We start from the raw sequence: 20,945 nt of genomic DNA on the forward strand, positions 1-20,945 counted from the left end.
CTTAGAAAATAAAAACGATAGGGAACAGCAGCCCCCAGTATTTTGTTTGAGAAAAACCAGAAAAGAAAAAAAAAATGAAGGAAGAAAAAAATCCTGGAGATTGGGAGTGGGAAACTGTGCCCAAGCAGAAAGGTTCAAAAGGCTGGTAGAATAACAGAGTTTTCCAAGACCAGGAAAAAAACACACACAAACTCTTGGGATCAAGATTGTATTAATGTGGTTATTTTTATTTCATGTCTGCTTAAAGCCTCACCAGTTCCTTTTACAACCAGTTTTCCAGTAAGGCGCTCTCTCCATTTTAATTAATCTTATCTTTTGTTCCTTTGATGACACTTGCTCTCTCAATCCAATCTTTTTTTTTTTTTTGGCTAAGCCTCTTCTGTTTTTCTCTTTTCTGTGTTTTCTTCCATGAAATAAATATTATTTTTTAAACAGTCACTAAACTAACTGTTTTAAGTCAAGGACTGACTACCTGTACTGGGCTTTTCTTTCCCAGTTAATATTTATTTATTGAAAAAAATGTATAACACCCAACTCAGTGGCTTCTGGTGGCTTACAAAGATAAAAACCCAATATTAAAAACAATAAAAAAGCAATAACCCCCCATCTCCCTGGTGATAACATTCAATCAAACATAAAGGGGATGACATTTTCCTTTTTTTGTTCTTTCCCCTAAATTCCTGGTTAAGGAGAAAAAATTGTGATGATGATATGAGACCTCTGCCGCATTGATTATAGATTCCACTGGTAGGAGACCAAGTAAGGGTAATCCCCTCGCCCCACCCACCCCACATTTTTAGAGGTTGTGTTCTTTACTATTTTAGTCCCAGCCTAGACATTCTTCATTTATCAAGCAAACCAAAAGTGTCCTTCCCACTCATAAAACACCTGCAGCATCTTAAAGACTAATAGATTTATCATGAAAAAAGTTTGGTAAAGCAGTGTAGGAAGTTAGCACCCACCCCTTTCCTAGAAGAATGAAATATTTTAGGAAATGTTAAAAAGGCAGATCATTATTTTTTTAAAAAATATTTTAAATATTTTACTAAACTTAAAACATCACAATGGACTGATTTTAAAATCTTAGTAGCACGTGGCATTATAGATAAATTAAATATTATTACAATAGATGTACGTTAAAAAGCTATCGAAACCTAGGCTCGTTTTGCCCAACAATTTCACGTCCAAAGTTTGGCTGGCAGATAAATCGAAGGAAATAGAGGCAGATATAGAATGCATTCAGAGATATTTTTGTGGTTACACAATTTACTAGTAAAAACAGACACGAGCTGAAACAGAACACACCTCCCCCATCCCAGATGAAGCGTTAAGGGGGGGGGGGAGAGGAAAGTCTCGTGAGAAAATTTGCTATTTCCCTTGGCGCAATGATTGTTGGGAGTTGAAGTTAAAAAGGATCCTGTGAGCGACCGGAAACAGGAAGTGTGATCCAGACTGCTTGTAGGGCTGGCAGCTTCGTCCGGAAGTCCTTTGACGCGGGATTTTAAAATGTCGGAGCAACGCGGATCCTGCTGAATACGTGGTAGGCGTATGAATTTGGCTTATATATGTTGAAGCTTTATCGTTTCTTATGCGGTAAACGGAACGTAGTCATGGAGAGGGTTTTCAAGAAACCACAGTTAAGAAAACCATGGCTCACTAGGTGGTTCAGTGGCTAAGACGCTGAGCTTGTCGATCAGAAAGGTCGGCGGTTCGAATCCCTAGGATAGGTTTCCTGTGTGAATAGAGGGTTGGACTAGATGACCTCCATGGTCCCTTCCAACTCTGTTACTGTTACTTTGGCCACTTTAAGACGTGTGGATTTCAACTCCCAGAATCCCCCAGCCAGAAATCTGGGAATTGAAGTCCACACATCTTAAACCAGGGATTTCCAACCTTGGCAACTTTAAGACTTGTGGACTTTGCTTTAAGACTTTAAACTTAAACTTTAAACTTTAAGACTTGTGGACTGCTTTGCTGGCTGAGGAATTCTGGGAGTTGAAGTCCACAAGTCTTAAAGTTACCAAGGTTGGAGACCCCTGTCTTAAACCTACCAAGGGTGAGAAATGCTGGTTTAGCAGATTGTAGGACAGGCAACATAAGAGACACGTGACAAGTACAGCAGAAGGCCAGTCCCAGAGGCTGAGCAGGACCAACAGAGAAGCTTGAATGAAAGTGGCTGCTTAGGATACTAGTGGTGCTCTCCCTGGCTTATTATGCCCACAATCTAAAATGATTCAATCTAAAAATGATTCAATCTAAAATGATCTTCCTAGAAAGATAATTTTGTGATATTGAATTGCAAAAATAACGGCCACTAGAGAATGATTACAGTATCGAAATACTATGCAGGGTCTGACAAAGAGGTTCCTGCTAGATGTGCCAAAGGCAATGATGAGTGAAGTCTAGTCTGAACTGGTATTGTCAGAACTTTAGTTTTGACTCTGACCAGGGCGTGATCACGTAATCTTCTCTCTGAGCAGGTTTTGGCAAGTCTGGGTCCCCTGGGAATTCTCTGTTTGAATTTGTCTCTGGATCTGTGGCCTATTGCTGGACATGTTTGGGGCAGAAATAGATTTCATGGGATGGAGGAGTTCAATCTATCGCATTTAAAGTGGTTTAAGCAGACCATTGTACGTGGAAAAAATCTTTTTCTTCAGTGATTGGTGGATGAGTTATTCTTCCCACTTTCTCTGGGAAGCGGAAATAGAAAATTTGCTACAATTTTTAGCATGGAGAGCACCACTTCCTTCCAGTTACAAGGATTGATAAGTGATGTGTCAAAGAAAACTCCTAGAGGAAAAAAATCAGATGGAATTAAAAATGCAAGGGAAGCTAGCTCTTTCTCACAGCAAAGCCATTTTCCCACCAGAGAAAGATTTGTACTTCTTTTCATTGTAGGAAAGGACCATTAGGATCAATACAAAATTTAGAATGCGCCTGCTTGAGTTCAATAGGAAAAAATGATACATTTTTCACAGGGCAAATAAACAGTTGAAACTTGAAATCCTAAGACACAGTTAATTAAAACTTTGTAGTATAGGGCCTGGTTATTTGCAGCACAAGCTGTTTCTGATTACTTCTGTCCTCCAATAAAATCTGATAGGGTGAACCTTCTCTTAATCTCATCACTCAGATGATAGGATCCAGACCTGCCCGATGGACCAGAGAGATTTGGATCGCCCTACTTATTTGGATCGCCCTATGTAGAAGTCTCTTAAGACCTGTTTTTTCTCCTGGGTACTGGGTTAACTAGTTTGTACCCAACTTGATTATTCTTGGGATTGTTTTTCGTAAAGTTGCCCTGGGTGCAACTTTTAATTATTTTTAATACTATTTTTGTGTGTGTTCACCCCAAGTCACATGGCAGTTGAGTGGTTATATGAATTTTCAAAGTAAAAGAAATGGAAAATAATGCTACTTTAAAACAAGACCTGTATAAAATTGGATATGTGGATGGCAGATTGAGATTTTGTTCCAATGTAAGTACAATTATGCTTGAGGATGTTGGAAGGGAAGATCATCCAGGTCCATTCCAACTCTGATTCTATGATGTGATTATTTGGGCACTGTTTCCATTATGTTATAAACTTTTGATAATGCTGGTTTAAAAAATCTTCTAACAGTAAAAGGGCATAATAGGAAGCGGTGGACTCCCCTTCACTGTATGTGATAGAGAGTAGTTAATGCTTTGATTTGGATTCTTGCACAAGCAATTAGACTGAAGGCCCAAATGGTTCCTTCCAACATTGATTCTATGAAGACAGTAACAACTGGATTTTGTTTTGTACAGGTGATGGCTTACTGTTGACAAGACCAGAGGCAGTAACAAGAATTTTCTGCTTATACGAGGTATTTCTGAAAAGAATTCTTCCTAGCAACATTCTATTTAAAAAAAGACTCATGTAGCAGAGGACATTGTTGCAAGATTTGCATACAAAGGACAATTATGTAAACACTGTAAGTTTGTACATTTATCTAATATTCAAGTAGACAGGGTTTGAATCCCAGAAGGGTATGGCTAGCTGATGAGAGCTAAATAGCTTGAAATAGATCTATACTAGTCTCCCTTTATTTCTTTGTCGGTAAACATAAATTCAACACTGTAAGTCTGTGTTACTGATATAAATAAAATGACTAGCATGAGAGATCAGTAGATCTGTGTTGCCATGATATTGTACAGAAGAGGCCTTCCATGGTGGATTTTGCGTATAGATGACTGTCTTTTGGGAAGGGTGGAAAAATTTGTCTTGAAACAAAAGGCCCATGAGACAGAAGGGGGAAGGTAAACAAAAAACCCAAGTTTAAGCTGAGGGATCTTGCTGAAATCCAGAGATTTTGTAACGCTGCTGGAGACGAATCCACAGAGAGCTTTTATGAATAAGTAAGTTATCTGATATACTTACTACTAAATCAACTATGGAGGACAGATGGAAGTGACATATCTATAGTCTGCCAGCTGTATTTCAGTGCTGCTTGTGGAAAAATAGTTGTTCCTCCCTCAAAGGAGAGGGAGACAGTTTAGGTTGATGGAAGACAGATGGAATGGATTCGTACAATATGTTGATCTATTCTGAGCAATCTATATTTGTAAGCAATGTTTTATGCATTGGATATATCTAGAAGATTCTGATACAGCCTACTTTGTAAACAGAACCATTGATTGATCTGCCACCCTACCAAGCTCACTCATGTTAAAACATTAAGGAACCAACCCCCCCACCCCCCAAAACAGAAAAATCCAGAATCAATTCCTTGCATTTTATTTAGAAGTTTCAAGTAGCATGGGAGAAAAGATACCAGTTTTCTATCCCCTAGTACTCCTTGTTATGTAATGCATCAAAAGGACCCGGGATTTAACAGTTCAAATATCTTGTTGAGTCCCCAAAATGGATGCTGGATTTGTATTTGTAAACTTGTTTACCAAAGCCAACTTTCATTTTATCAAACAGAAGTTTATCATCTTGCACTTGCTCCAGAAGAGTTAGAATTCAAATCCCAGGGTGATCTAGGCTTGTGCTTCCTATAGAGTCTCTTAAAGTAAAAACTGATTGAAGCAACATAAAAACATTTGTAATAAAATGTTAATGTTAATATTTATCATGATGTCCAAATGCAATCTTTGTTAAGCAGTTTCTTGTGCGTCTATTTTGAGGAATGTATCGTTTGACTTACATGGCTTGCAGCTATGACTTTGGATGGCTAACATAAAAACAATGCAAAAACAATGATCAAGAAAATATGAAGAACCTATAGGTAAAAACCCAATAAAACCTGAACAATACAATCTCATTTCATTTCATAGGCTATCCTTTCCAGTCCCAATATTCTGGAGAATATCCAGTGTTTTGCAAAATATCAGTAGCATGAAGGGCCAATATAACCTTGGGGATCTGGTGTTCCAGGGGGCAGGTGCTATGACAAAAAAGGCCTGCTTCCTATATGTCACAGTAGACCTACGGCCCACTTCTTCAATTGAGAGGACCCAGAGTGTGCATCTCCAGTTGGGCCTGTGGGACAGACAGAAAAGAGGCAAGATGAGGTTTTGTAAATAATCCAGCCCCTTGCTGTGAATGCTTTATAGGTGACAACTACTATCTTGCTGCTGCTAGAAAACGTTTGACTGTTAGCCGCTCAGGTTCCTCTCAGCAGCTTTTCTGTCTTTTCATGGTCATTTATAGCAGTGTTCAACTGAAAGTTATCAACGTATAATTTATGATGAACTTAGAATAACAGAGTTGGAAGAGACCTTGGAGGTCTTCTAGTCCAATTTCCTGCTCAGGCAGGAAACCCTGTATCATTTTAGACAAATGGTTTTCCAAAGTCTTTTTGAAAACTTCCAGTGTTGGAGCATTCACAACTTCTGGAAGCAAGTTATTCTACTGATTAATTGTTCAATCAGGAAATTTCTTCTTAGTTCTAGGCTGCTTCTATTAAAGCTATTTTTTCTGAAACCTTCTCACAACTTGGTCTGTAACCCTGAGCTGGCCAGTTAATGACCAATTGTTTCTAGGAAACATTTACCCTTAGAAATGTGCCTGAAGTCATACTGATGAAAAACAGATTTTCTATCTAATAATCTTTCTCAGCTAATCTGTTTTCACTTAATAGATATAGGGAAAAATCAGGTGAGGCAGTCCAAAGACAACAGTTGACTTCTGTTGATTCTCCAAACAGCAAGTATAACCCATAGCTACACGCTTAAAAGCCACTTCCTCTGCCAGTAAAAACCATGCTTAGTATAAGCAGAAAAAAGCACCCAATTCTGCAATGTAGCGTTCCAGTTTTTATATAAAGGTTGGAGGATGGACCTGTTAGTTTTCAGGTGTGTACAATTTGACAAGGTGCTGAAGTTCAGTGGCATAGCCAGTGATGGGACACCGCTGGTGATGCTTCACGTAAGAGTAGACACAGCGATAGCAGAAAACAAAGCCAGAGGTGGAGAGGGCTGTATCGTTGGCACGTATTTTACGACACAGAGGACATATTGTCTTGAGCTTTGGCAAAAGAGGTGAATCAGTCTCGTAGTCCAGGTGCACAGGTGGTGGTGGAACTGGCATAGCAGTCAGTGATTTGATGGCCTCCTGATTCTCAGCTGAATACCACCACTCCAAGAACTGGAGGAAGAAGATGCCCACAGAGAGGCCTGTGGAGAGGGAGAAAGCCAGGGCTCCCAAGATTTTTTTCCCAGCTGACTGCATTTGCTCTTTCATGCTGCAGAAAAGGGGTAAGATATAAAAAAGAAATTAACAATTCACACTAATGTTAAAAAACACGGAAAGCATTAAAATGCAAATCCAGGGATACAGTAAAATGCAATCTCTTGAATTTTCCTCTAAGACAGAAAAGCCATAAATTCCCGAGATACAACTATGATTACCATAGCTATTCATCCAAACACCTGGTTTCCAGCATTTAACAACTGGAGGTATAACACCCCAAATTTTTGTAAGATTAGTTTGAGGGGGGAAAACCAGGAGAGTATAAATAGTTATAAATAGAAAATTGGCATTCCCACTCAACAGATGGCTCTCGAATGACTCTTAGAGAAACTGATCCTCAAAAATAAGAAAAATCTTAGCCATGACTTTACTCTCCAGGTGTACTTGCTAAATGGGCTAACAGGTAATCCTTGAATTACAGCCATTCATTTAGCAACTGTTCAAAGTTACAATGACACTGAAAAAAAAGAATGATCAGTCCTTACACTTATGACTGATACAACATCCAGAGTCACATGATCAAAATTTGGGCACTTGGCGACTGGCAGGTATTTACGATATCGAAGGGTCATGCGATCGCCATTTGTGATCTTCCCAGCTGGTTTACAACAACAACAGTTAGAATAGAAAGAATAGAATTCTTTATTGGCCAAGTGTGATTAGACACTCAAGGAATTTGTCTCTGGTGTATAAGCTCTCAGTGTACATACACCAATAGTGATAGATCAGCTAATGTTCACCCATTGATTTGCTTAGATTTGCTCAATTTGCTAGATTTGCTTAACAACCACATGATTCACTCAACAACTGTAGTGATTTGCTTAACAACTATGGCAAAAAAGATCATAAAATCAGGTGCGACTCTCTTAAAATGCCTTGCTTAGCAATGGAAATTTTGGTCCCAATCATGGTTGTAAGTCAAGGACCTCCTGCGTAAAAGATTTTAGAGTCTTGACCTATTTCAATCTTTGTGGGGCTTGCTGAAGATGCTTTTCTTGTTTCTTAAAGGTGTAGTAATCATAAGATCATTTTCTTACATTTTCGTCTTTACGTTCTACATTTTTTATAATTAACTGCCTGGCGAGTATTACTTTTTAGATGATATACAAACATTGTGAATATATAAATATACCCAACCATTGAAGGAAGGAAGCAAAAACAGCAAGTGGGGCCTTGTTTATAGGGTTTTCATTTCTATTCACCTGTTTGATGACCGCAGGACGTCACCAGCAGCTACATGTATGTTTTCCAAAGCCCGCAGATCTTCTGCTGTCAGCCTAGCCAAATACACACCAGCCAGTCTCAGCAGCGGGGAGTGGTGCCGAGCCTTCCCCAGAATGTAACATAGCTGCTGCACCAGAAACCAGCCCTCCCAAGCCATGTTCACAAAGGGATAGGCAGCCAGGAAGGCCTTGTAAAACCGCTTCCAGCAGGATGACGGAGGGTGGATAGAATAATCGTCCTCTTCCTGGAGGCGGGAGATCAACTTTTCCAGTTTGGTTCTCAGATACGGAACAAGAACCAACAAGCAGAGAGATTTCCAATGATGCTTTTGGGGAAGTCCAGCAGTGGCCAGGGATCTCTGCTGATTCCTTTTGCTTTTCAGTGCAACTCTCTTCAAGCCGTAGAAGTTTTCAGAAAAAGAAGCACTGCACCGGAAGAGGTAGTGCTGCTGGAGTAGAAGATCCAGGATGGTGTAGATTTCGTCAAACCAGCGCCACAGGAAACCATAATATGAAGGGTTGGATTCAGCCAAAACCTAGTACAAAAAACAATCAAGGGTAAGAGTAATAAACCTGGATGTGTCAAGACATTTTTTTATCAATCTTTGAAACATTTTTGTTTGGGCTACTTTGTGGATTTGTTTGCTTTGAGATTGTTGCAAGATAACACAGCCTTTTTCAAAATGAGGGCTATGTGGCCTTTGAATGACATGCTAGAAGTTGTGTCCCATTACTGGATCAGGACCAGGAACTGAAAAAAGGATGTACGGTAACTAGCACACACACAAAGACAAAAATAGATCTAATAATAGAATAATAATGCAGTTAATAGCATCACAATATTTCATAATTTGCTCAGTTTCAAAATTTCAAAATTGTTTGAAAGTTTCATGGCCATACTCATAAATTGGAATCCACGTTGATGTTCTTATTATTTTAAACTGCATTTGCTTTGTTAATGATTTTCAGCAGAAAAATGAATTATAATTTATAGATTATCTAGATTTCTGTTGTAGGCTTAGTGGAAAGTCACTGATTTGATCATCCCGGTCTGACTACAGAGCTTAACAAGATCTGAGGAAGGATTCTCTTTCTGTATCTGAAACCTGAAATAAATCTTCCAATTGTAAAAAAGATGGATGTCACATATGTACACAATTTTTTTTCTTGTCCTTCCATGCTTTCATATATTTCCTTCATTGTTCTGACCATTATTCAACCTTAGATAAGCACAGAAAAGTAATGGTTATCCTTCCCTCAATATTTGCTTACCAACAATTCTTCTTACCTTGATCACATGCTGAAATGCTGGCCTTACAGCAGTCATCAAACTGTCTTGGGCAACAACTTCAAATATAGAAGGCCTGTCCTCATATGTGGAGGTGGCAGTGAGATGAGCCCCATGTTCTGCCATGGTCTCTTCTAAAATGAAAAAAATAAACTTTCCAAAATAATTCATAAATGAAACAAAACAGAATTGAGTTTCAGAAGACATTATGTTGTGATCTAGGCTTCCTGAGTCATTAAAACACACGAGTAGTCCCAAAAACCTCTTTTATTGCAACAGCTGTGAATTACGTTCATTGACAGCTGAGTCCCAATTAGTTGCAAAAAGTCCTTTGGGAGAAGTCCTTTGGGATAATCAACCTTTATCTCCCTTGACACGCTGCCAAAGACCTACTTGGCAAAGCCACACACGGAGTCCAGAATCAAACAGAGATGCAAAGGGCCCACGTGCCTTTGTTCCTCTTTTAAGCCTTATAGGAGGGGCCAATCATCTCCAGGCCTTACTCCCAAGTCGTCCCTTTTGTTTTAACTATTCTTGCCTTCCGGCAGCTCTGCGCATGTGCGCACTAGGAACAGGCTCTTCCTGTTCCTCTGCCTCTCTGATGTCCGACTCTGGAGGCTCCGGAGTCCACGCATCACTCCCAGATAGCCCTGGCCCCATCTCTGCGTCTGATGCAGAGTCCTTGTCCGAGCCTTCCCCAGACTCCAGGACTGGCCCATGTTCCTCCCCAGCCTCCTCACTGTCCGACTCCGCTGCCAGCTCTGCAGGCTGCTGGTGGACCACAACACATTATTACAAAAGCCCTCAATCTTTCTGTCTAGAATGATATATGGATATATTTAAATTATTGACCTTTTCATTTCCAATTTGATTGAAAAATGTCAAGTTATTTAATACAGTAAATTATTTCTCTCAAGGACGATAAAGACGCATATAGACCCACATGGCATCTCCGTAGTTGCTGGATGCACAAGCCACATATCATACACATTTTAGCCTAATATGTTGTGTGAACTCAAAGCCCATGATTAGCACATAGTTCACCTTGCCATGCAAACGAGGCTACATCGAGTCAACCAAGTTTAACCATGAGTAAGAACTTCGCACAAAGGCATCTTATATCTACCATTTTCTTCCCATTTTCTTCTCTATCTTTTTAATATATATTTTAAGGTGGCAAACATATCTAATACCTCCCCACAACAGTTGTGTGAAGTGGGTTGGGCTGGGGAAGAATGAATGGCCCAAAGTTTCCCAGACAGTTTTTATGCCTTGGGGAGGCCTAGAACTCACAGTCTCCTGGTTTCCTTAGAACCTTAACCATTCCACCAAACTGAATTTGACTCCCAGTCTTGCCTGCTGCTTCATAATTTTTCTTCACCAACAGCCTTGCTCCATGCCAAGACTTTCTCTCCAGGAAACAAGGCTGCAAGAAATCTGAGGCAATTCAAGGCTGCTCCGTCTCTCTGAAAGATGTAGATCCATGTGTCGCAGGTATGGTTAGAAAGAGAGCTGGATTCAAATCCTTGCTCAAATACAGGTAGTCCTCAACTTACAACCACAACCGAGCCCAAAATTTACATTGTTAAGTGAGAAATTTGTCAAGTGAGTTTTGCCTCATTTTACACCACTTCTCGCCACCTTCGTTAAGCAAATCACTGCAGTTGTTAAATTAGTCACACAGTTAAAGTGAATCCGGCTTTCCCCATTGACTTTGCCCGTCCAGAAGGTCGCAAAAGGCGATCCCATAACCCTGGGACACTGCAACCGTCATAAATGGGAGTCAGCTGTCCAAGCCTCCGAATGTAAATCACGTGAGTGATGCTTCCACGGTCATAAAAGTGTGAAAAACAGTCACAAGTCACCGTTTTCAGTGCCAGTTGTAACATTGAGAACGGTCACTAAACGGAACTGTTGTAAGTCGAGGACTATCTGTAAACAAAGTAACTTTGGTGAAGATGCAAAATGAGAGGACGCTGCAGTCCAATGGCACCAACCGAATTAAAGACTGAATGAAACCAATAAAGGAAGCCACCTGATGGCAGGAATGACTTTGGCCATTTAATGCAGGGGTCTCCAACCTTGGCAATTTTAAGAGTTGGGGGCTGAGGGATTCTGGGAGTTGAAGTCCCCAAGTCTTAAAGTCAAGGTTGGAGACCCCTGCATTAAATGGCATTGTGTTCATGGCAGGGGCTATAGAGACCCCACATTCTGGCAGGAAAAAGCGGGCGGGAAAATTACAAGGGTGCTCTTACACTTCTGCGCCCCGCGTGCCGGAGAGTGACAGGTCAGGATTTCTCCCCACCTCGACCGTCCAACGGCCGCCTCCTCGTTGGTGCCGCCGCTGCTACCGCTTTGCAATTCGGTGCTGTCGAAATTCAGGCCGCTCTAGAATTTCCTTTTCGTTGGTTTCTAATCGCACCATAGAGTTGCAGAGAAGGCAAACAGGCGCGGCGGCCCCGTCGGGAGTAGTCTCCCGGTGGGGAGAAGAGTTGAAGCCCTGAATGTTGAAGCAAACGCCCCCATCAATTTCTATGAGGAAACCCTCTCTAGCTTTCCAAACCTCCGTTCTGGAAAACTTCAAAAACGAAAAGCTATTTGGGGAAGGATGGGCCGGCGCACGTGACCCCGGAAGATATCACTTGACAAAGCCGTCGCATCTAACCTTTTACGGAGCGACGTTTTTTTTTTTTTTTTTTAAACAGGGATAGGCGTGTTTTTACCGGAAGGAAACGAGCGTGCCCATCTAGACCGCTGAAGCTCTGTGGCTGCGGACGGTGTAAGAAGGAAGGCGTGGCGCATATCGTTGGTTGGTCCTCCCAGACAGCCGGGTTTCCGGTCCCCTCCCAAGCGAGGCAGTTTTACGGTTCCTTCTGACCGTTACTGCTCCATCCTCTTCCTCCTCCTCCGTTGTCGCCTTTTCTTCAGTGTCAAGTCTTCTCGAGGACTCCCCTCTTCGTAGTAGGTTAGTTGAGGGACAGGTGGTTCCGCCCATTGAGGAATTACTGGGGGGGGGGTTGGAGGATGAATGGCTCCTCCCTTAGATAGGGCATGGGCTTGATATGAGGGCGGGGGTCGGTTTCTCCCCCCCCCGGCATTATGTGGGGGGGTACCTTACCGGGTGGGTAGGTGGGTGTTGGAAAGGTGAATAGCCTGATTTCTCCCCAGGTAGAATGGCTCCTTTCCCGGGTGGGGCTTGCAGGTTGCTGTTCTCGGGAAGAGAAGTGTGACATCGTTGCTTGGGGAAGGACGTAGAAAGGTGATGGGGAGGGGGGTGGGTGGGTGGAGTGGGGTGGATAATTATATAGAATAGAATAGAATATAACTTTATTACGGTCATCGACCAGCAAGGATAATTATATATTTTGGGGGAGATGGTCATAATTGCCCCTCGCTGAATCTGCAGCTCCTATTAATAGCTCCTATTTTGTAAGCAAAAATCTAAAGCCCACAAGCCTACAGACAAGAGCCTGTAGTACAGTGGACTAAAGCACTGTTATTAACATCAGCTGCTTGCAATTACTGCAAGTTCAAATCTCCCCAGGCTCAAGGTTGACTCAGCCTTCCATCCTTTCTAAGGTAGGTAAATTGAGGACCCGGATTGTGGGGGCAATAAGCTGACTTTGTATAAAATATACAAAAGTATGAAGGCTATTGCTTAACGCATTGTAAGCCGCCCTGAGTCTCCGGAGAAGGCGGCATATAAATAAATAAATAAAAAAAAGCAAAAGTCATCTGCCATGAGGAATTTACAAGCTGCAATGGACGCATGGGGGGGGGATTTATTTATTATTTATTATTTATTTATTAGTTCAATTTATATGCCGCCCTTCTCTGAAGACTCAGGGCGGCTTACAATGCACTTATATCAATAGCCTTCATTCTTTTGTTTATACCTGCTTATTAGGGCTTTTGGCCTCCCATAAGCGGTGTTTCTACAAAGTCAGCTTATTGCCCCCACAATCCGGGTCCTCAGTTTACCTACCTCGGAAGGATGGAAGGCTGAGTCAACCTTGAGCCTGGTGAGATTTGAACTCGCACTAATTGCAGGCAGCTGGCAGCTAAGTGCTACATAACAGCACTTAGTCCGCTGCACCATCAAGGTGCTGTGGTGAGGAAAAGTCAGAAAGAATAACTAGAGGAGAAAGTTTTGGATTGGTTAGATCAGTGGTTCCCAACCTTTTTTTGGCCACACATCACCTAAGCATCTCTAAAATCCTGATTGCCTCCCTCCATGCGCACCCACATATAATTTTTACTTTACTCAAAAGGTGAACTCTACTCAGCGGAGGAAGCCTAAAACGCCATTAACTTGGTTTAAACAGGGTTCAGATTGCCCCCGTTAAAAATCAAATTGCCCCCCTGTGGGCCCCATGTTGGGAACCACTGGGTTAGATTAATAGCAGGTAACAGTAACAGTAGAGTTGGAAGGCACCTTGGAGGTCATCTAGTCCAAACCCCTGCTCACACAGGAGACCTGTACTAGGGATTTGAACCGCTGACCTTTCTGATTGACAAGCTCAGTGTCTTAGCTACTGAGACACCTAGTCAGGCTTAGAGGGTATGTGCAGAGAGAGAAGCTGGGGTCCCTTTGGTAGATACCTTTTCAGGGAATTTGGGGTCAGGTAGAGGAGTAGGAAGGGCTTTCAGGAACAGGGAAAGATTGTGAGATGGGAGTGTGCAAAAAAAAAAATCACATTTGCAAGTTATTTCTCTGCTTTGGTTGGAGGGGGGAGGACATCTGCAGGTTAGAAAACATAGATGGGAGTAGCTGGAAAAGGAATCTGCTGTTCTTGAGATGGGATGGAGATCTCAAGTTCTGTAAGGGAAAAAGTTAAGAGTTGTCTTTGCAGTGGGCCCATGTAGTAGAGATGGATACGGTCAGTCACCACTTATAAAGTAAATTAGTAAAAGAACAAAATGAACGTTTTGTATTTATTAGATTTATAGTGCCGCTATTTATATATTATTTATAGGCAGGTATATAGTGCCCCCTTCTCCCATTTTTCTTCATAATAAGGCTTTTAGGTACAGTAGGCTGGGCTGAGACAGTGTGTGACTATCCCCAAAGTGCTGAGAATGAATAAGATTTCTTGTTGTGACTATGGGTCATAGCATTGAAACATGGCATGAAATACAATATAACAAAATAAAAGAATGTTAGATACAAAGAGGTCAAAGCTAGATACAATCGGGGCTATGATTAAGAACTTGAGTTTAAATGACGACAGAGCAAAAGTAGCAATCTGGCTACTAAAGTTAGAAACATATCTGCTACATAATAATTTAGCCATTTGAGTCCAAGCTCTTGAATTCACTTACCATTAATAATGTGGTCAAAATCTGATTGTAAATAGGGCAGCGGAAGACAGAGTAAAATAATGCCCTTCACTTGACTGACATCTTGGGGACAGAAATGTTGTTCAATAAAATGTTTACAAAATCTCCTCTCAAGATATCTGAACGCATAGTCTGCAAATGAATATTAAAAACTTTCTGATTGAGATGTTGGTAATTAACCAGGCACTAAGACAGGGCTGTCAAACTCCTGGCCTGCGGGCTGGATGCATCACGTACTGCCCGCTCCCGGTTTAGCGAAGGGGAAAAAAGTCCCAATATGTCACATGATGCTTCCATGACAACGTGAGTTTGACACCCCTGTACTAGTAGATGCTTCTATGTTTTCAATAGTGATTAGAATCTGTGCTATAGTAGCATATTTATTTATTGGATTTTTATCCTGCTTTTATTGCCTTATAAATAGCTAAACATGGCATAACTAAAGGTCACTGTATAAGTAAATAAAGGTGGCATACATATATGCATAATACTCCTTCCTCCTCCTCTTTCCCCCACAAAACAACCCTGTGACGTGGGCTGAGCTGAAAGAGACTGACTGTCCCAAAGTCACCCAAATGGTTTTCATGCCTAAAGTGGGACTAGAATTCACACAGTTTCCTGGTTTCTAGGCCAGCACCTTAACAACTACACCAAATATCAAACAGCTTACTATTTTCTGTTTTCTGAATTAGGAATGGTGACAGTGCAGTCCATTGATTCTCAGTTGTGTAATGGAGAAACCAAAGTTTGGCAATATAGATTCCTGAAGACTTTCTGGTTTCTTATAATGCCCCAGCAATGCAAGATGTATTCGGACAGCAATGGAAAGTAACACTACATCCATTCTTAGATTAGCTATGGGGGTGTCTTGGGGAGCCCCAAGATCTTCCTTATGAGGATGTTTTAGACTACTTCCAGTTGAAAAATAACCTCCTCATCCCATCCCCAGATTTCAGCCCCATGCGGTGTCTGGGCTATCAGCATGCCCTGGAATATTTTAAGTTCAAGGGAGGTAGGATTAAGATTGGTGCAGTTCTTATGGAAATGTTTCTGATCTAAACAGGCAGAGGAGCCTTGTGTTAGTCTTGGTTCACACAACACACTAAATTGGAATCTTGATTAGCCACATTTTTCCCTACTATGTATGAACTAACCTATCTGGTTACTTTATCATGTCTTGTGGAATTCCAATCCTGAAAATTGAGGGATTCCCTCACCCCCTCAAATCATAGTTAGTTTAACTGTGGATTATAGCACTCTGAACACAGTCAGATTGCACAGAAGGGAAGAATGTACTAAAAACTTGGTAGAGGCTTTTGGTTCTTTGCAGAGACCTGGTACTCATTATCTTATCTAGAAATGAGGTATTTATATTAGGAACAACTGCTTGCTTAGGGAGGCCAATGTTGTTTCATGCATGTTTTAAGAAAAAAAAACTGTTCAGTTAAAGATCTGGGAATCATTTTGCACTCTTAACTGAATATTTCTGTTTCTTGCACTTGAAGACTTCTTGCATTTGTAGATTGATTCATATCCTAAATACATAAAAAAAATTAATTCCTATGTTCTAGTGACAAATTCCAGGGATGAAGACATTTTGGCTCCCAGCATTATGGTTAGCAATAGAAGCCAGTATCAAATTTAATTTCTTTGAACTGAATAGGGCAGATTTTTTTTTCCTTCCTTCAATCTGATATAGTTTAGTATGTTCTACTCTCCACCAGACAGGCACAAATATGTTCCTGCCCTGTCATTAATCAGGGGTTAATTCCCTGCCACAATATGAAGGTGAGCTAATCTACCAGTTTCCTGTGCAAAGAAGGACCCATTACTTTGAAATGCTGGCTCTTGCTGGCACCAGTGAAGCACCTCCTCTGATTAGACTCTTCAAGCTGTTAGGGAGAGATGATTCTCAGATTAGAAACAATATAGTTTGTGTCTTTCTTCCTCTGAGGTTGTGGAGTGGCGGGGGGGAGGGCAGGAACTGCTGTGATGAAACAGCCTTTAGTCACGAGTGCTGCTTAGCTGAAAGAAGCATCTTCTGTGTGTTCATTTATTCCTTCCTGGCTTCTTGAATTAGATGGGTGGACTTTAGCTTTGGAGAAAAACTACCTTTATGATTGTCATTATTTATTGATTGGATTGCAAAGCTTCCTGACTCCAAAAAAGATACTTACCACATTTCAAAGAATACATAATTTAAAAGAAATAGGATACCCAGATAAAATTACACAAACAAAATCCAGGGAAATAAATTGAGAGGGCTTCCACAAACATCCTGACCCCAGGCCTGGGAACACAGCCAGATCTTGAAGAGACATCTGGAACATTTAAAGTGTGAGAGCCGTATGTGTTTCTGGGGGTGCTGGTTCCAGAGAGCAGGGATGGAACAGAGATGGCACGCTTCCTCCCGTCCCATAAGATGACAATGTTTAATTGAAGGAAACAGGAGTGCATCCACTTTGTTCTATCATACCAGATTGGCAGAAATTGGAGAAAGGCAATCCCTTAAATAACCAGTTCCTATTCCATGAAGGGCTTTATTGGTGACTAGAAGGCTGGTAACCAGTGCAGCTCATAAAGCAGCAATAGCACATGGCAAAAGGTGCTATATCCTACATTAGATTAGAATAGAATGGAACGGAACGGAACAGAATTCTTTATTGGCCAAGTGTGATTGGACACACAAGGAATTTGTCTTTGGTGCATATGCTCTCAGTGTACATAAAAAGACAAGATACATTCGTTAAGAATCATAAGGTACAACACTTAGCGATAGTCATAGGGTACAAATAAGCAATCAAATCATACTAGGAAACAATATCAATATAAATCGTAAGGATACAAGCAACAAAGTTACAGTCATGCAGTCATAAGTGTATGTATGTATTCCCTGCTCCCTTTGGAGGAGCTACTTTCGTGGAACAAAAAAATGTTGATAGGTTGCACTTTCCCATTCAAGACTTCCTAGACTTACAGCTACTGTACTGCACCTAGAATAGGTAAAGGGTCCACTCGCACATATGTGCTAGTTGTTCCCGACTCTAGGGGGCGGTGCTTATCTCCGTTTCCAAGCCGAAGAGTCAGCGCTGTCCGAAGACATCTCCGTGGTTAGGTGGCCGGCATGACTAAATGCCAGAGGTGCACAGAATGCTGTTACCTTCCCACCAAAGGTGGTCCCTATTTTTCTACTTGCATTTTTTACGTGCTTTCAAACTGCTAGGCTGACAGAAGCTGGGGCAAGTAACAGGAGCTCACCCCGTTACGCGGCACTAGGGATTCGAACTACTGAACTGCCGACCTTTTGATTGACAAGTTCAGCATCTTAGCCACTGAGCCTCCGGGTCCCTTTGCACCTAAAATAGGTGGCACTTATAACCAAGAGGGGCTTAATTTTGTGTATAACCACAAGATTCATCTTGTGCCCCAGTTGCATCCTTTCCTTGACCACTCAGGTGCCACCCATGCTTTAGTCACCTCACAATTGAATACTGGGCTACTCTTGAAGATCAGGTGCTACAACTGGTTCAAAATGCAATGATGTGGTGCATCACAAGACTGGGCTCCAGGTAGCTCACTTGGTCCTGCTCAGAAAAAGTGCAAATCCAAGACATTTGTATCCACCAGATAGCATGAATACCCTTTGCTATGGCCCTGGAAATGTTCCAAGCCTTCCCTGTCTAAGTCACTCTTTGTCTTCCTGTAATAGTGCTCTAGAACAGGAGTCTCCAACCTTGGCCACTTTACGACTTGTGGACTTCGATCCCAGAATTCCTCAGCCAGCAGGGCTGGCTGAGGAATTCTGGGAGTTGAAATCCACAAGTCGTAAAGTGGCCAAGGTTGGAGACCTCTGCTCTAGGCATCTCTTCTTGCACTTCATCTCCTGGAGCAGCTCAGAATTGAGGTACACTTCGGAATCAGTGCACAGAGAGGCTTCATAGCAACAATCCTCAATTACTTGAGACACAGGTCAAAGGTTGACTTTATCACCTTCTATACTTAAAGAAGTGAAATGTATTTCTATATATAATTCTGAGCATTAAAACTGTTTCATATCTTTAAGAGAATCATTTCCCCCTTTTTGCGTTGTTTTTCCTGGTACATACTCTTTGATATTAATGATTACTTAATATTATAGATAAAATGTAGCAGGACACTGATTGAAGACTTTATATTATCATAAATATTTGTCAATTTGCAACTTGGGACCATCAGATATTAGAAAGTGTCATTAGTTTAACTCAGCCTGAAGCCTCACAGTAAAAAAAAAAAAACCCTATAGTTGATTATTAATATTATTTGACCTATTAATTTTCTTTGGAATGATTGTCATACAGAAGGTTATGAAAAATATTGGTGTTTTTTTAACGTCTTGAATACTACTATTCTGTGGAACTAATAGATTTACAGTTTGAAGCAGATAACAAAACAACAACTTAAATTTTGTGCTTTTCCCCCTCAGGTGCAATAGGAAACTGAAATCATGACAGACTCCAAATACTTCACCACCAATAAAAAAGGTTAGATTTGATCTGTGATGCGATATTGGTTCTTAACTCTCTACAATAGATACAGTCTACCTCCCAATACCTCTTGCTGGGTTACATGAGAGGGCAAGCTGATACGAGAATTAAGATAAAAAATTAGGAAATGAAAGAATAGATGTCAGAAGTCTGATTCTTCATCCCTGCTGTAGAGACTGAGTTGGTCCATGAAGAGATTGGGTTAGTTCAGCTATGTTGCTAAGCCATTTCTAAAATGGCTTTATTAATAAGCTGGGATGGCATGGTTCATCTAACAATCTAGCCAAGACCACCAAATTAAGCTTAGCTCTGAGGGTATTTTTTTTTAAGAAGTTGGTTTTTAATCAGTGGAAATATAATGAAACGTTATTTCCACAATTTCAGCTTTTTCCACACTCATAGTGGAAAGAAAATTAATCTGACATAGGCTGCAACAAGAAGAAACAATGCTACATGGATCTCCATATTGATCTTCCAGCTAGTCTCTTTGATATGGCTGCAGTAACACAAGTTATTCTTTATTGAACCAAATGTTTTGGAATAAATAAGAACTGGTTGGGTTTATACAACATGTTGACATGTAATCTACAAATCATAGCAATTGGATTCTTAAAATATGCAAAACTATTTTGCATATTTCAAAACCAAAGCCATTTATAAGATTTATATGGCTGCTCATCTTAAAACATAACATTGGGCTGCTCACAACAACAATAAAATCCCAGAACCATAAAACCATAGAACCAAACCCCATCTACCCTGTTTCTCCGAAAATAAGATCTTCCCTGATAATAAGCCCAATCAGGCTTTTGAGCGCATGCGCTAAAATAAGCCTCCCTCTGAAAATAAGTCCTCCCCGAAAATATTTAAACGCAGAGCTGAAAATCAGGTAAGACAGCAAGAGGAGCCCCATCTTGCTCCCAAAATAATAAGACTTCCCTGAAAATAAGGCCAAGTGCTTATTTCGGGGTTCAAAAAAATATAAGACAGGGTCTTATTTTTGGGGAAACACGGTAAAGTTGGAATGGAGACACAAAATAGGTTTAATCCTATCTCATATGGTTGGAATTTTTCTTTTTCCACTTTTTATTTTTGCAGGCTGGGTGAGTGTTTCTTTAAAAAAAATAATAAGTCTGAATTTCAGTTTTTCAATTTCAAAGTAATGAGAAAAGGCTCTGCTGGATTTCCTTGTTACAAAAAAAAGGAGGGCAGATTTTTGATTCCTGCTCCATGTGGAGCCCTTCAGGCAATTAATAAGGTAGGCTGTGTTTTACCTCTAAGGGACTTTTTGACTTAGCACTTCATTGCTGAGGTTGGGATTACATCTTGCGCCTCAGCTAGTAGATCTCCTGCTGAGGTGGTGAGATTGGATAAGACCATATATTCACCTGCTGTTCTGATCATCCCTGACTATCAGAGGTTTGCAGAGCCTGCCTATTCTTGCATTGCCACTTCTCTTTCTTCCCCCTCTTAGGTAATAGAGATTCCTGGCTTCCAGCTAAGCTATTGATCTTCATAGCTGACAACTCCCGGGAGTCACGCAGTCATTAAACAAGCTGATGATTCCTCCCTCCCCCCACCACCCTCTTCTGCTCTCCTGATTCACAGGGCCTTTCCTAATTCTGCCTTTTTGCTTAAAAGGGCGTTTAATTTCCCCTCTCTTCAGTATCATAATTTATAAATGCTAGAATGATTCGACAGTGCCCGTAGTAGTAAAATATCAGAAATCATCCCCGTTTCCAGGGTTTCTCAACTTCAGTGACTTTAAGATACATGGGTTTCAGCTTCCAGAATTCAGAAATTGAAATCCACACACCTTAAGTCACTGAGGTTGAAAAACACTGCATGCTTC

General features: G+C 40.9%; 2 protein-coding genes, 1 long non-coding RNA gene and 1 other non-coding gene across 5 annotated transcripts in view; 3 read left to right on the plus strand and 1 right to left on the minus strand.

Annotated features, from left to right (window-relative positions):
- Positions 1–1,427: 1,427 nt before the first annotated feature.
- On the plus strand, positions 1,428–6,721 carry LOC117667520 (uncharacterized). The gene is made up of 2 exons (XR_004592058.3): positions 1,428–1,540; positions 3,791–6,721. It is a non-coding gene; the product is annotated as an uncharacterized LOC117667520 (long non-coding RNA).
- On the plus strand, positions 2,384–2,480 carry LOC117667798 (Z30 small nucleolar RNA). Its single transcript, XR_004592151.1, has one exon. It is a non-coding gene; the product is annotated as a Z30 small nucleolar RNA (small nucleolar RNA).
- On the minus strand, positions 4,745–11,615 carry PEX12 (peroxisomal biogenesis factor 12). Its single transcript, XM_034420947.3, has 5 exons — positions 11,486–11,615; positions 9,231–9,364; positions 7,922–8,478; positions 6,309–6,711; positions 4,745–5,507 (listed from the first exon to the last, which is right to left on the minus strand). Exons 2-4 carry the CDS (start codon positions 9,354–9,356, stop codon positions 6,312–6,314), a joined length of 1,083 nt encoding a protein of 360 aa, XP_034276838.1. The 5' UTR covers positions 9,357–9,364; positions 11,486–11,615; the 3' UTR covers positions 4,745–5,507; positions 6,309–6,311.
- Positions 11,616–11,861: 246 nt separating this feature from the next.
- AP2B1 (adaptor related protein complex 2 subunit beta 1) overlaps positions 11,862–20,945 on the plus strand; it is an 84,595-nt gene continuing 75,511 nt past the window's right edge. For both annotated transcript variants that reach the window (XM_034420943.3, XM_034420944.3), the window contains exons 1-2: positions 11,862–12,195; positions 19,033–19,090. In XM_034420943.3, coding sequence (XP_034276834.1) covers positions 19,054–19,090 — 37 coding nt within the window. In that variant the 5' untranslated portion in view covers positions 11,862–12,195; positions 19,033–19,053. The remainder of the gene's footprint in view (positions 12,196–19,032; positions 19,091–20,945) is intronic.

This window comes from Pantherophis guttatus, chromosome 1 (genome assembly GCF_059756535.1).
Source record: "Pantherophis guttatus breed Tessera chromosome 1, ASM5975653v1, whole genome shotgun sequence".
Lineage (NCBI taxonomy): Eukaryota > Metazoa > Chordata > Lepidosauria > Squamata > Colubridae > Pantherophis > Pantherophis guttatus.